This window comes from Polistes dominula, unplaced genomic scaffold (genome assembly GCF_049000335.1).
Source record: "Polistes dominula isolate Pdom_NZ unplaced genomic scaffold, Pdom_raw_medaka contig_20, whole genome shotgun sequence".
Taxonomy (NCBI): domain Eukaryota; kingdom Metazoa; phylum Arthropoda; class Insecta; order Hymenoptera; family Vespidae; genus Polistes; species Polistes dominula.
This window is the reverse complement of record NW_028301147.1, coordinates 861181-877347: the sequence shown is the minus strand read 5'-3', so window position 1 is coordinate 877347 and position 16167 is coordinate 861181. Positions and strand designations below refer to the sequence as shown.

Sequence of the window (16167 nt, the reverse complement as noted above, 5' to 3'; positions counted from 1 at the left end):
CCTTTCGATCTTTCGTAAACATATAGGTATTGGTAATATAATCTTGTTTTTATTTTTTTTTTTATTTTTTTCAATTCCAATAATCCCACGACATTTTGTTCGAAAATTATCTGCAAAAGTTTCTTAATAATAAGATTGTTCTTAAGAAAAATAATGCGGTATTTTTCATCTTCATTTTTCGTCGGAATAGAAGAATCCTTTTAACAAAAAAAAAAAGAAAAATCTGAAGAAAAGAATAACCTTAGAAAACTTGCTTCTCTACTCTCTCTCTCTCTCTCTCTCTCTCTCTCTCTCTCTCTCTCTCTCTCTCTCTTACACGTTCTACCGTTTTCGGCGCCAGCACGCTCTCACGGAAACGATAATTGGCTCTCGCTCTCTCTCTCTCTCTCTCTCTTCGGCGGATCCTTTGATGTAGTTTAAAACGTTCGCGCCCCTTAACAGCAGAAATCCCCTTCGTAGGTGTTCTTCTTCTATTCGAATGGGGGCTACTCGTAGATCGTGCGACGTCCAGACGATTACGTTTCATCAGGAATTAACGGAATTCGAGGATGACGCGCGCCAGAAACTTTTATCCTAATACCCAAAGCTCGTTCTAGTCCTCGTAATAAAATCAAAAAAGAAAAAGAAAAAGACAAGAAAATCTTTTATTTCACCCTCTTTCACGCTCTATTCGTTCTGTCATTTAAACTATCCTAAGAGAAAAAGAGAAAGAGAGAGTGAATGAATGAGAATGAACCAAAACTGTGTATTAGTGAAACCAACCTAATCCTTAGGATCCAATCCTACAATAAGAAATTTTCTTACCCCTTTTCTCACCCTCATTACTTTTTTTTTTTTTTTTTAAAAGATACAATCGCAATGAAGTTGAACAAGATGGGGTTAGGGTGGGGTACAGCACACCTTCGTAGCTACCATCACCACCACTTCCTCCCTCCTCTTCTGGCACCCATTTCTTCGTTCTCTCTTTCTCTAGTGTTCTCCTACTGAATAGCCAATTAGAAAGGAGAGATTTCTGTCCGGAGAAGCGTTCTAATGTCCGCGAAGAAACGCGGAGGCGTCCTAGAAAGAAAGGGAACAAGAGTAGGGAGAAATGGCTGGAGGAGTAGCTCGTAAATCTAAAAGCCGCGCGGCTCTCTGGAACCGAGGGGGCTGTGAATAGGTGTAAATGAAGTTGCGGCCTGCGGGCCACCGCAAACTCGACCGGACCACCCCGTACCTATATTTTGTCCACCACTATGCGTGGCGCACGGCTACACCAAATAAATACTCTCACACTACTACTACTACTACTAATACTACTACTATTACTATAATTATTATTATTATTATTATTGCTATTCTTACTACTACTGTTGTCCTCTTTCATTCACCACCAACGACGTTATCTTATTCGACTACTTTACACTTCTCATGCAATCCTAAATTCACTTGGGCTTCTGATTTCTTTTATTTTTTAGGATGAAACCCACAGTCGCGTCATTTAATTCTTCTAATTGATGTAAATTAATAATATTAAAATGATTGTTTTTATTAATTTTGGATGTAATATTAGTGGTCAACAACTACTGATGCAGTGATTAACTTTCCATGTTTATTATTTTCATGTAACACAATTTTTTTTTTTTAGAATAATATCCTTTTGTTATATGACGTCGAAAGTTCAATGACCTACTGTTAAATAAAAATGCATAGTGTGTTAACCAGTCAACCACTGGTGCTTTCACCTATACTTCCTTTTCTTTCCATTCGTTGAAATCACATAGACGATAAAACTATTTTAGCGAGTAACTCTCTCTCTCTCTCTCTCTCACTCTCTCTCGGTTTGCTTCACCCGTTAGATCCAGATGTAAACGAATGAAATATCTCGATGATTTACTGTTCGGTCATCTTTGAGGGCATCAACGTTAAAAGCCAGATGATGCACTTAAACGTGCCGCCGACTTTATTTTTACCAACGTTATAGTTAAAACCTTCCAGCAAAACCTATTGGGTGTATTTTACTCGTACGGTTGTTAAAATACGATATGTTATTTAAAGATATATTAATACTTGTGTTAGTTAGTTATTAGAAACCAAATTTTAAATCAACTTACAATTAGAAAGAAAAAAATGATAGTTCAATCGATTAGAAAGTATTTCATAATAATAATAATAATAATAATAACAAGCTCTCCTTATATAAACTGCTATATAATAATAATAATAAATAAATAAATGTATAAATAAGTAAGTAGGAATGTATGTAACTAAGTAAGGGGTTTGTTGTAAAGTATATGTATATGTATATGTATATACGCACCTGTGACTCGCGCGAGCCACAGGTTCGCAATTAAGTAGGTAATTATCATAAGCGTTGACTCGAGTAGCCAGGTAGTGAAGGTAAGTCGTTCGTAATTTTGCTATAGACGCGTCCTCGCCCTCGGCTATCTCGTTTCTTACAATGTAACACAACCAAGCTTACATACGACCTACGCGACTATTCGATTATCGTCACTCGTTATTTTATGCAGCACGAGTCTCCAATGAGTATTACTTACTTACTTACTTACTTACTTATTTACTCAATTACTTATTTACATACATATACATATAACTATCTAATATATTACGTAAAACGATTGATAATCGATCCTTTTATTATTATTATTATTTTTCTTTTTGTTTTTTTTTTTTACTCTTACTTTAAATAAAGATCTTACTTAATCTTATTTCCATTAACAACACCTACAAGGTCTTTGGGTGTTGAGTTTTATTATATTTTTGTTTCTTTACGAGAGATTACATATTTTATGCAAGTGTTACGTGTACGTATTATTTAAAAAGGGAGGATGATTATTTTATGCAATGAGAAATTATTCAATGGGTATTTTGGTAATTAAGTATAAATGCCACCGCAGATTAAGTTCCCCTAATGCGCCAATTTACAGCTAACTTAAATTGTTGCGACAAATCATAGATAAAAAAAAAAACTTTATTTAATATCAAAACACATTCAAAATTCAAAAGATTCTTTTACTTATAAAAAGTAGTCAATCGGATTTCGGTGGAAAATGGGCCGATATAGAATTTACCATAGATTTAAAACAGTTTATATTTGTTTTCACCTGATGCTGTCGTCATAACCCTGACGAAACCCTGACGAAACCCTGACGCCACCCTGACGGTTGCTGTGTGCAAACAACAAGGTTGCTCTTTATTGGCGCATTAGCTGAATTTTTGTTGTATTTTTTTATTTTTTTTTGAGTTTTATGATTGGTTATTCGTCAATGTTCTTCTATTCCTTGTATTTTTAGTATAATCACTGTTTATATGATCTTTTACGTGAATTTTTGTGAAAAAAAATTTCAAATATTTATTACAAAATAAATATTTCAGATTGATGTAAAATTTTGAGAAATATTATATTTATTGTTAGTACGTGTTATAATTTATTGGGTTTGTCGTTTTTTTATATTAGATATTTCTTAATCTCCTTTTCTATTGAATAAAAAAAGAATAACAAGATGAATGTATTGATTTTTTCTATTTTGTGATTTTTTTACAGGTAGATATATATATATATATATATATATATATATATATATATATATATATATATATTTATGGTTGTGTAAATATCTCATAAGGGTGTCAAATTTTTTTCCGGGGGATATTTTTTTTTTCTACAATGGACGATTATTGATCAGGGTTTTCTTTTTTCTAGTTCACACCTTTTCATCAAAAATATCAGAAAAATAATATCATTCTATTTCTTGTTTTTTTTTTTTTTTTTTTTTTTTTCTATATATGATCTTACTAAATTTTTCTCCAAAGTATTTATGAAAGTGTAAATATCACAGGTAGATGTAAAATAAGATGAGAAATATTCTCAACACTTTTTGTAGAATAGTTTTTTCCCGATTTACTCACAAACTTTTATGGGATAGATTTTAATCTTTATGTTCGATCGATTAAAAAGGACACCACTCCACTCACTGATAGTTTTTATTTAATTTTCATATTTTTCACAATATTCGTTTTTTTTCTTTTTTTTTTTTTTCTTCTGAAAAGAAATATAATTCCTTGAGAGTGTACATAAGCATTTATTTATATAATAAAGGAATATTTGAAGTAGGTGTAAGATATGTGAAAAAGAAGAAAACCTAAGAGCGAAGCGTTACAAATACAAATCCCTTGACGCGAACGATCGTTTTAAAAGTGAACAATTCGATTGACTTTTTTAACGTTGATTGGTTATATCGAATAAGTAAATAGAATATTCCAACCAGTACCAGGTAAAAATAAGAAAATAGGCTTCTTCTGTTCTCATAAGATTGTAAGGTATGCGAAGAGAGTTAGTGACAGAGACAGAGACAGAGAGAGAAAGAGAAAGACGAATAGAAAGAAGAAGAAGAAGAAAAGAAAAGAAAAGAAAAGGAAAAAGGGGAGAGAATTTTTGTTAAAAGTTCAACCGTCCAAGAGTTTGTCTGTCGTGGAAGAAGCAGCAAAGACGTTTCTTGTATCCTCCTTGTTCTCTCAAGCAAAAGAGCATAAGCGTTTGGTTCAGTTCGGTGATGGTGTGCACCTTCTTCGTGGACGGGCATTCCAAATGTAATTGGCTTGGATTTTGCTTGCCGACGATAAACTGCTTGCTTGCTTGCTTGCTTGCTTACCTCCGTTGGATCGGGACGACGGACTTTTAAAACGAGTAGATGCGACGTTGTAAAAACGTAATTGGAGTCATTGCGCGAAATTAGTTGTGAGCTCGCGCCAGAGAAACGACGGACAAGCGACCATTTCTCTGGCGCACGCATGTGTCCTCTGTTTCTTCATCATCATCATCATCATCTTCTTATTCTTCTTCTTACCTTTGACTGTACGAGTTAGCTAGCTAGCTAGCTAGCTAGCGTGATCCTGTTTGGAAAAATTTCGACATTGTTTACTTCCCCATCGTCAGCTGTCAAGAAAACGCAAAAGGATGTTAAGAGGGTACAAATTTATTTCTTTCTTCTTTAACCGTACGAATGTCCTGTTGAGACAAAAAATTTCTCATCGTTGTTTAACTCCTCCATTTTATTTTCTTAGACGACAAATACTATTTTATCGATAAAAAAATTAACATGAGCTAGAATGCGAGAGATAGAGAGAGAGAAAGAGAGAGAGAGGCACGCGTGCACCAGCGGCGGTTGAGCGCCAGGAAAGAAATAAAAGTGGGAAAGAGAGAACCCGGTGGCCACGAGTTCCTTGCTTGCCTTGTCCGAAGAGTAGGGGTAAAAGGAGAGGGGCGTGGCCTAGTGGCGGGGACCGAACCGCCCACCAACGGTGCTTCCCCCAAAGACCACGTGCTCGCGTTTGCTCACCGATGCAGGGATTTTCTTCTTCTCGTCTTTTACTGAACACGTCACTTCCAACCGACATTCCAGATATATTTAACATCCGAAATATTTCAAATGTGGCGTATTATTTTTTTGTATTAACAAATGACAATCGAAAGAAAAATTGCGTCACATTAAATATTGGGCCTTTGTCAATTGTTGCATGGGTTAGGGGGGGGGTGCATTCTTAGGATTGCTTTACTCAAACTAGAAAATCTGTTGTTGGAATAGAGGGGCGGGGAGAGGGAGGAAGGCAGTTCCTTCGAGAGAGAGGGAGGAGAACGGTAGCGAGAGAAAGAGAGCGAGAGAGGCGGGCCGAGATTCGATCGGTCTGGGGGGGGTCTCTCTCTCTCGAGGGCCTCACCGATTCGATGGAAGGGGAGATGTTTCTCTCTTTCTCTTTCTTTCTCTCTCTCTCTTTCCGTCTTCACGAGGACGAAGAGGAAGCTACGAAGGAGGTGGGAGGTGAGAAGGAGGAGGAGAAATCGGCTCCTCCACGCTCGGAGGAGCGCGTGTGCAGTCGGCTAGCCGAGGCCTATACTTGTCCGTCGAAGGGAATTGGTCTTGCAGACGATTCTTCTAACTTTCTTCTTCGGGATATTAATTCCGGTACCCCCGTGGCTCGTGGTAGAACAAAATAAGGGCGTCTTCGAGAACGTGGTGGGGCCTTCGGTTCGTAGGCGCGAGAATTCAAAGCTCGCCACCCTTTCGATTTTGAAAGAGAAAGAAAATAAAAAAGGGAAAGGGAGAGGGAGAAGGTCAAGAGGTGCGAGATAGAGTAGTAGAATATAGAGGGTGCCAGGTAGAGAATTCTCGCCTCCCCCACCATTGGACCATTCGACTCTTCGGAAGCATCGGTGTGCCGCGCAACGACACCCACCCCTCTAAGGAAGGGCCCGGAGGGTGAGTTTCCCTGCCCCGAGCCGACCGATCCTCGGACCCTTCCGCAGTCGGTCACGCTGGACTCTACCGAACGCATTACGAGTCTCTTGCCTTTCTCTTCTGATCAACCTACGACGATAATATAACGATTAAACAGAAAAGGAAAATACACTAGAGTTGACGAGCGTGTTTTTCTTCTAATGCAAAATCTCACGAAGGACACGGTGTTATGTTGAATGGACGGTGTTGATCGACAAGTTTGGTGAACGGTGTCCTATCAGCGTATTTATTACGTATAACAAATTTTCGAGATACATTTGTTGGTGTTAGCACGATATTTAGCCGGATTCGACGGTTTTTCAAGGAGATAGTTGACTCATCATGAAACACTGGATTCTACTCGCTGCCATCGGCTTCGCGACCAACGAGCTGGTCCTCGCCGAAATTGCTAGAAACAAACATCGCGGAAGGGGCTCTACGTGGTGGTGAGTTGTTACACAGGACAAATTTATTATTTTACCAATGTCATTTTTTTCTTTCTTTCTTTCTTTCTTTCTTTTTCGTCAACGGAACGGAATCAACGCGTATTCCTATCAAATATTAATTAGCATGTCTCTCGTTTGCCTTTTTTCTTTTTTCTTTTTATTATTCGAATTCGAAACACCAACGACGATTTTTTTTCGAAACGGCTGATGTTAACCTACGTATAATTAATTGATCATCGTTGGTGGTCGAACGAAATTAAGATCCCGTCGCTAACGAGTTGACATATATAAATATCAAAATTTTCTTTATCTTTATATCGATCTTATTTGAAACGAGTTATTCCAGTTAATCCTCACATTGAACGTGCGATAATCGTACGTTTACCATTAACCGCTCGTCTTCGTATGTTTATAATACGATATTATAAATTTCCTAGTCTCGATTTATCTTTCGACGCCGCGAACCTGTAGCCACTAAGCGAACTCGATTTATCGTTCTTCTCAGCCACGGTTAGATATAGAACCATCGAGAGAATCAGGTTTCGGTGTATAACAGGTAGCATGCACACCATACACACCAGTGTTGAGAAAGAGAAAGAAAGATGGAAAGAGAAACATAGGAAAAGGTCGAAGTCGGTCTACTTTAAACTCGAGTCGATGATTTTTGTGGGAGAAAGAGGGGAGGGACGGGGGAGGGTGAGGGAGGGGATGTGGGGGGTACAGTGGGGGGTGGGAAGAAGTCGACAAAAAAAAAAAAGAAAATCCGTACGTTGTCTTTGTCAGAGTGGTTGGTTGTTTGCACTATTCTCTCGATTTATTTACCATGAGTAAATGTCGGCTCGCAAGATGAGCTCGTCTCTCCGCGAGTCTAATACCTCGCGCTTTACTTACTCCAGTTGAATTTCAAGATAAAGAAGGAGAGAAAGTTCTTGAGTTTGGGCCGAAACCCTGTTGACAGGATAAAGAAAAACGTCGCTTAGACAGAGAGAGAGAGAGAGAGAAAGAGAAGATTTGAGAACCGTGATTAGCTGTTTATTATACCGTACGACGAGTGACTGGATCCCTGTACGCTCGAGCTATTTCGAATTGATGTTTAGGGGGTGGGGTGGGGTGGGGTGGGGGGTTAGTATATGAGGGTTACGTCCGGACACGCGCTTACTTCAACCGTTTACAACAAGACGACGACGACGACGACGACGACGAAGTATAACCAAAAGATCTGCATCTCATCTCGCGTTACTCCAATCTTAAAACTTCAAAAACCGATGTTTTTTTTTTTTATTTTCACTTTCAATCTTACGAGTCGTATTCCTTTTCCCACGGAGGATGAAACAGGCGCGCGCTCGAGGGGGGTGGTGAGAGGTGGGTAGGGGGTTGCCCAGCAGCATCTCTTCTCAGTCGGATCGTTTTTCTGCGAGACGACGATGCTCCTCCATCGATCGAGACGCCGAATTCTTTTTCGCAGACGACGACGACGACGACGACGACGACGACGACGACCTACCTTTTATATAACCGTGTAGTAATTCTCTACATATATATGTAATCGAGTTACATATATATACACACACGCACATATGCATACACCAATGTACCTAAATAAATACTCACGTGTGTCTCCCTTCACATAGTTTAGTGAGCACACGTATGAATTCACCGATGAAACTGTTGAACCAGTTTTGTTCTTTCAACCTTCCTAATCCTACTCTCTTTCTCTCTCTCTCTCTTCAATCCCCCACTCTTCTTTCTTTTCTCTTCGCGAATTAAGTAACCCCCTTCCCACCCTGGTTACATTTTCGCCTAGTGTCGGCTCGAACGATCTTAACGAATGAGAAGAATTAACGAGAAAAAACGTTCGAAGAATAAACGTGTATCCTACCAACAACCCCCTTTGACATTTATTCCCACTCACCCCCCTCCACCCTTGATTGTTTATCATCGTTTGTTACGAAAAAAGACATTCCGATCGGTCGAGATCTGTAGAATAAATCAAACTTCTTTAAAGGGTTTCTCATTCCCTTTGTTGATCTTTGTGTGTTTTAATACAAGTTTTGTCTTCCTTTTCTGTCACCCTTTTTTTTTTTTGGAAAGAAATCCTTTTTTTAAGACGTTGACCTAATCAATTCTACTATTACGAAGTATAGAAAAGGATAGGCAAATTTTGAGTGAAAGAGAGTAGGAGAAATAGTGTTGATTGTTAAATTGAAATTATTTGGTAATTAATGTTAGTTAAAATAAGTTTCTAATTGATTTTTGGGCCTTTGATAAATTGGTTTTCTTTATATATATAAAATTATATAATTATACAACAAAACAAAATGAAACATTATTAAATATTATTATATATATACATAAAAATAAATTAATTATTATAAAATAAATAAAAATTTAATTTCAGGGGAATTGCAAAAGCGGGAGAGCCAAATAATTTCTTACCGTCGCTTCATATGGATCCGACAATTTACGCGACCTTGAGGAGAAAGCAGAGACGTCTGGTAAGAGAAAATCCAGGTGTTTTAATGGCAGTGGCAAGGGGTGCCAATCAGGCAATAAACGAATGTCAATATCAATTTCGTAATCGTCGTTGGAATTGTTCAACCAAGAACTTTCTACGAGGGAAAAATTTATTCGGCAAGATTGTCGATCGAGGTAAGAATTCTTTTTTACTCACCCCTTTTTTCTTTTCTCTTTCTTCTTCTTCTTCTTCTTCTTCTTCTTCTTTTTCTTATAGTCTCGAGGACTCAAGGGAAAAACTTCTACTTCTTCTTCTTCTTCTTCTTCTTAGACATTGAAAAGGAACTTTCGTTTTGGAATCATGATTCGTGATAAAACGGCAGGTATATAACGGACCATAAGGTGGACTCGTTCCACGTTCCAAAAAACCGTCCATTGTCCGTGCGTTCGTCTCTGACAACCGGTATTCCCGATAGAGATTTACAGAAGACGAGTTTCGTGCAGATAGAGAGAAAGAGATAGAGATAGAGATAGAGAGAGAGAGAGAAAGAGAGTATAGGGATAGGTACTGGGTTCGCGTGCTTCCCAATGAGAACAAATCAAAAAAAGGGACAAATAAAAAACAAATGAATCGAAAGTATACACTTAATAGAAAGAACAAAAAGGTATATCATCATACACCTTCTATTCCAAAAAAAAAGCCCTTTTACAACACACCTTCATCCTCATTTCCAATCTCTCCAATTGGGTTTTCATCTCTTTGAAAACAATGTTGCAACGCGTGTGTTTTGTAGGTGTAAAAGATACTTATTAAGTACTATGATATCTCACTTATTATTTCCATGGTGTTCTTGTTTCTTAATAAAAAAAAAAAAAAAAAAGGGTTTCATGGTGTCATTCGTCGCGATTAGTATTCCCATCTCTTTCTATCGTTCCCCTACTTTACTTTCCATCTAATATACATATATATTTTCTTCTCTCTCTCTCTCTCTCTCTCTCTTTCTTCTTTTTATTTTACATTTTTTTTTTTTTTTATTTCATTCGCATGCTTCTTTTAGTTTTACTAAGTGGCCATATGGGGACATTCGACATAATGGGGTGGGAGCGGCTCGAGCGAAAAAGCTCGGCTTACAATCGCCTCGACGAGATCTAAAAGAGCCGCAGGGGAGCCAGAAACTGGTACGAGAAGGTCCATTATCAGGTTGCAAAACATACATCTGGCCCGGCGAGAGAGGGCACGTGCCCCGGGCCTTCGGACTAAGGGCACGCCTCTTTCGACCCCCCGCGCATATCTCTCTCTCTCTCTCTGTCTCTCTCACTTTTTTTTTCACCTTCTACTACACTCGTGCCTTCTTCTTCCTTCATCTTCTATCTCTTTCTCATTCAACATTCTCATTTTGACCATACTTTCATTCTTCTTAACTACTATTATTCAAATCTTGATTAGATATCGAAGTTAGTTTCAACATAGTTGCAGGTAACAACTATTTCAACTAGTGAAATGGTAGGAAACCATCATCAGGGCACGTAAAAAAAAAAAAAAAAAAGAGAAAAAAGTAAAAACGGTTTTTGTGTTTCGTTAAGAGTGGACAAAACTTATCATCCTTTTTCTGTTGTTGAACACGCCCACTTTTTGCGAAGGCCTTCAACCTTTCACCCTTAGACCATAGTCAGCTTCATCGTCAACGTTGTCAACGTTGTTGTTGTTGCTTCGTGCGAACACGGACCAGTTTCTCTCTCTCTCTCTCTCTCTCTCTCTTTTTATTCCTATTTTTATTTTCGCTTCTTTTCTCTCTTTGTCCTCGAACGAATCTTTTAGATTAGATCTCAACGTGAACAAGGGGAAAGCGCCAGATCGCTATCGTCAACAGCAGATCCGCGCTTATGTTCGCGCTCATTTCGTATTTCGAGACTTGGTTTTTAAAAAGGGAGACCAAATGAAAGTAGTCGGGAGGGAGGAGAGGGGAGGGGAGGAAAGGAGGCTAGAAGAGGGGAGGGGGACCTTTCGAAAACTGGATCTTTTGGTAGTTCGCGAATAATCGGGACTAAACTAAACGGCCATTTCCGGATTACGCTACGTATCTTTATTTGTGTTTATATATGTGTGTGTGTATGCATGTGTGTGTGTGTGTATGAGAAAGAATGAAATCTTGATACTTTTGAACGAGTTTGTACTCGATATTATAGTTGGTAGTGAGTGCGTTCGTAGCCTGTAATCATACAGCCGCCAAGAGGCACCTACCGCATTGGTTGGGTCCTCTCAACTTGCCTCCTCTTCCCTCGGCCCTTTTTTCTCTTCTTCTTTCTTTCTTTCTTTCTTTCTTTCTTTCTTCTTCACACGAGTAAGTGAGAGATAGAGAAAGAGAAAATTTAATCGCTCGGTAAGCCCTCCCGACACCGATATCCGTTAAATCGTTTTCCGAAAGGGAACGTGTCCTGGAGTCTTTTTTTATTTTTTTTTTTTGTTGGTTGGGCGACGTATCTCCTTCAAGCCAAGAAAAAGCCCCTAATTCTTTTAATATGCTGGATGAGACATAATTGTCGTGTTTTTTTTTCTTGTGTGTGTGTGTGTGATATCCTTGCTTGCACTGACATAAATCTTATGATGATGTGTTTTACACGTGTGTCTTAAAAAAAAAAAAAAACAAAGAACACTTCGAAACAAATCACAGGTTATTTTAGGTGTACAACTTTGCTTTTGCTATTTTTTTTTTTTTTTTTTTTTTTTACAGATTTCTTATAGAAAAATTGAAAGTAGCAAAGTTGTACATCTATTATCAAATTAATTTTATTTTTAAATGGTTTTTTTTTTTTTTTTGGTACTTACGTATTAACGCCATGGTATCGCAGCAAAAATTCCGCTAATGCGCTAATAAAAAGCAATCTTGTTGTTCACATAAAACAACCTTGTTGTTTGCACACAGTAACTATCAGAGTTTCGTCAGGGTTGCGTCAGGGTTTTGTCAGGATTTCGTCAGGGTTATGGAGACAGTATCACATGAAAACAAATATAAACTATTTTGAATCTATGTTAAATTCTATATCGGCCCATTTTCCATCGAAATCCGATTGTGTGACTACTTTTTATATAATAAATAAAATGTTTCGAACCTTGACAGTGTTTTAATTTTAAATAAAGTTTTTTTTATGATTTATCGCAACAATTTAAGGTGGTAGATTGGTGCATCAGCGGAATTTTTGCTGCAGTTGCATTAATAATACCTAAGTACCGTTTAGTTATTTGTAAACAAAAAAATGAAATGAAATTGAAGCGTGAAGTTTTGTTTGAACAATTCTGATAACAAAAAAAAAACATTCATCTCTTCATTTTACCATTTAATGTTTATTGTACATTACAAGAAAAATTGTGCACTCACCGTGACACCAAGTTGTCATACGTAAACAAAACGTTTTATTAACTCTTGGAATCATCGAAGCAAATGTTCTCGCCCTTTCCTTTCCTTTCCTTTCCCTTCCCTTCCCTTCCCTTCCTTTTCTTTTCTTTTCTTTTCTCATAAGCCGATTCTTTTTTTTTTACTTCTTACGGTTCTTTGGAGCAAACCGATAACAATTTCTCGCCTTTCCGAGTAGACTTTATCACCGTCATCCGGTTGTTTGAAAACCGTAAAACTCTTTCTCATTCTCTCTCTCTCTCTCTCTTTCTTTCTTACTCACTCACTCTTGCAAGGACACGCGTCTCTTGAGTATAAAACTTTCGGTGATGACCTAGGCAGGTAATTCCTCGAATCGCGATCGTCATATTCTACAAGGTGATCTCATTCTTTCGTACTTTAATCTTCTTCAACGTTTGAATTGTTAACCATCGATAAGATTTCCTTTTTTCTTTTTTTTTTTTTAAAAACACACGGATTAGTACAATCGACATTTAAGTTCTCGAACAAATATTACCAAGTCTAACTAAGTTATTTTTCTAACTTGATGACTTATCTCTTGTCTTAGGGGGAATTTTTGTTCTGTTTTGTTGAAAGATTTTCAATAGACGTCATCACACACACATGAAAAAAAAAAAAAAATACTCTGACCAGAATCATCATCTGCCTTTTTTTTTCATTTATTCTCAACGACACGAAAAGCCACACATTTTTTTTTTTTGTTATCTTTTAAACCATTTGCAGTGATATATTCGTTTTCAGCAGTGTTAAAATAGAAATGAAAACGTTTTTCACTTGGTTATCTTCTGATGATGGTCGTCGTCACGGTAGTCCTTAGATGACGATATAATATCTGGAACAAATCAAATTTAAAGGGATACGTTTGACTATCGCTCCCTTCTCTCGAAATTCATTCCGGTAACATTTTACAAGGACGTAAATCTTTTATACACGGGGGGGATGATTCTTTTAAACAAGTAGCATCCCATCGTTCCAAACATAATGAGTGGAACAAAAAAAAAAATAGGAATGCTTTTCACCATTGGTTGTTCATGTCTCTTACTTTAGAATTGTATTAGAGATAAATCATTTCTTCTTTATATCATTTGGTTTTTATTTTTTTTTTCAACTTTTTTGTATACTGGTGGTTGTTCTAATGAACCTTGACATTCGAATACCCACAATTCGATTTGGGAAATTATTGATGTCTTATTTTTCAATTTCTTCTTCTTCTTCTTCTTCTTCTTCTTCTTCTATAAAAACCCTACGAATGTGGTTTCAAAAATTTGACAATTCAATTAATAATACAAGAAAATTTTTAATAATATAATAATTATTATATTAAAAAAAAATAATAATAGAAACAATAAAATTTTAAATAAAAAAAAATACAACTCGAAACATATGAGAGAATAATAATAATAATAATAATAATAATCTAAAACCGTTTCCATGAATATTAAAATAAATTTAAATAAATAATAATTAATTTATTTAAATAATAATCCTATCAAGATTGTTCACAAAAGATGAAATTTTTTTATCAAAAAAAAAAAAAAAAAAGAAGATATTCTCGTCATTATTCTGTCTATTATTATTCGCAAGATTGGAGCCGAAAAAAACTCGTTTACGCGTTTCGGTGTAATTTTCAATAATTCGCCATGATCCTTCTTAGATCGAACGATTTGGTAGATCGTCCGTCCGTCCGTCCGTCCGTCCGTCCGTTCATTGGGCCACCTATTGAGAATAAAAAAAAAAGAAAAAATCTCTCATCTCTCTCACTCAGTCTTTGAAGACATCTTCACCGGCACAAAGGTGCCGGCACTCTTTTACGTTGGCAACAGGTGCTTGTATCTTATGCAGATAAGGTCGAGGTGCTCGAGGGTCAGCCCACTCAGGGTAAAGGTCGCGTTACCTCTTCTTTTCTCTTCTCTTTCTTACCTTCATTTCTTCCTTGACTGTTCTCCTTCCACCTGCGTTGGGGCCCTTCTCGTGCAGGTAGTCCCCTACGGGGAATTGAGACGTTCGCCAACAACGTCGGTGCTCGCGACTCCCACGCGACTAAAACCACCGGCTAAAGTTTTGTCTACCTTTTCTTCTTCTTCTTCTTCTTCTTCTTCTTCTTTTTCTTTTTTTTTTTGTTTTTTTTTTTTTTTCTTTAAAAACTATCCATATAAAGAAATTTCGTTAGATTTTGGATGAATTCTCAGGATGCCGAGAGACCGCCTTCATTTACGCCATCATGAGCGCAGCTGTTACACACAGCATATCAAGGGCATGCAGCGAGGGTAGCATCCAGTCATGTTCTTGCGATTATACCCACCAATCCCGTGCACCCTCGGCCGCCCGAGATTGGGAATGGGGTGGTTGTTCGGACAACATCGGATACGGGATGAAATTTGCTCGTGAATTTGTCGATACCGGTGAACGTGGACGAAATCTACGTGAGAAGATGAACCTTCATAACAACGAAGCTGGCAGAGTCGTAAGTTTATTTTATAATTACAGATTATACAATTTATACTGATGATATCACTTGATATGGGATATTTGTCATTAATACAATAATCATTCCCTATTCATATTAAATATTCACATTCACTTCCGCGAATTAACTTAATTGACATTTATTTGTATTTTCAATGATTTTACAATTATCATAAGAGCTGTGAAATTTACTTAACGTTTTACCGTTCTTATCGAAAACTCTTATAATATCCATTCAACGTTTAATTCGAGTCCTTTCAATGCCGACTTTGCTCACCCGCACCGGCACCATATTCCCTTCATTATATTCGATTATCGCAATATCCTTTTTGTTGAGCCGCCATGGAATGCATCGCGATAACCCAGCATTGAAAAAAAAAAAAAAAAGAGAGATAGCTCGAGGGTTGTTGTTCGTTCTGTTGCAGCACGTTTATTCACAGATGCGACAAGAATGCAAGTGCCACGGTATGTCAGGATCTTGCGCTGTCAAAACATGTTGGATGAGATTACCAAATTTCCGTGTGGTAGGTGACCATTTGAAGGATCGTTTTGACGGAGCATCTCGAGTAATGGTCAGCAATTCTGATCGTGCAAGGGACAACAGTAACGCCATTGTTACCAACTCTGCAAGTAATTCTGTTCATCGTGAAGGACAGGGACGTCGTAATCGTTACAATTTCAAATTGAAACCGTACAATCCAGAACACAAGCCACCGGAACCGGAAGATCTCGTTTACATGGACATATCTCCACCATTTTGCGAGAAAAATCCTAAACTTGGGATTCTCGGTACGCAAGGAAGACAATGCAACGATTCCAGCATCGGTGTTGATGGTTGCGACCTCATGTGTTGCGGAAGAGGTTTCTTGACACAGGAAGTTATGATGATGGAAAGATGCTCGTGCATATTTCATTGGTGTTGCGAAGTCAAGTGCCAACATTGCTGGAAAAGAAAACTATACACACGTGTTTGTAGAGGAACTATTTCCACCAGTCCCTTCTCCTCCTCCTCCTTCTCTTCTACTTCCTGTCCTGTTAGGTTGTCATAAATTGTCAATTTCCGTGTTGAAACGCTAGAACGACGAATAATCTCGCAAGAAAGATAGAGAGAGA

The 16167-nt window shown here is 37.6% G+C and overlaps 1 protein-coding gene across 1 annotated transcript; it reads left to right on the top strand.

The window, feature by feature from the left end:
- The first annotated feature begins 4338 nt into the window (after nt 1-4338).
- wg (Wnt family member 1 wingless) lies at nt 4339-16167 on the top strand. The gene is given in 5 exon segments (XM_015323048.2): nt 4339-6721; nt 9120-9370; nt 14778-15052; nt 15480-15996; nt 15999-16167. Coding segments are annotated over 5 exon segments (1179 nt in total). The 5' UTR covers nt 4339-6617; the 3' UTR covers nt 16031-16167.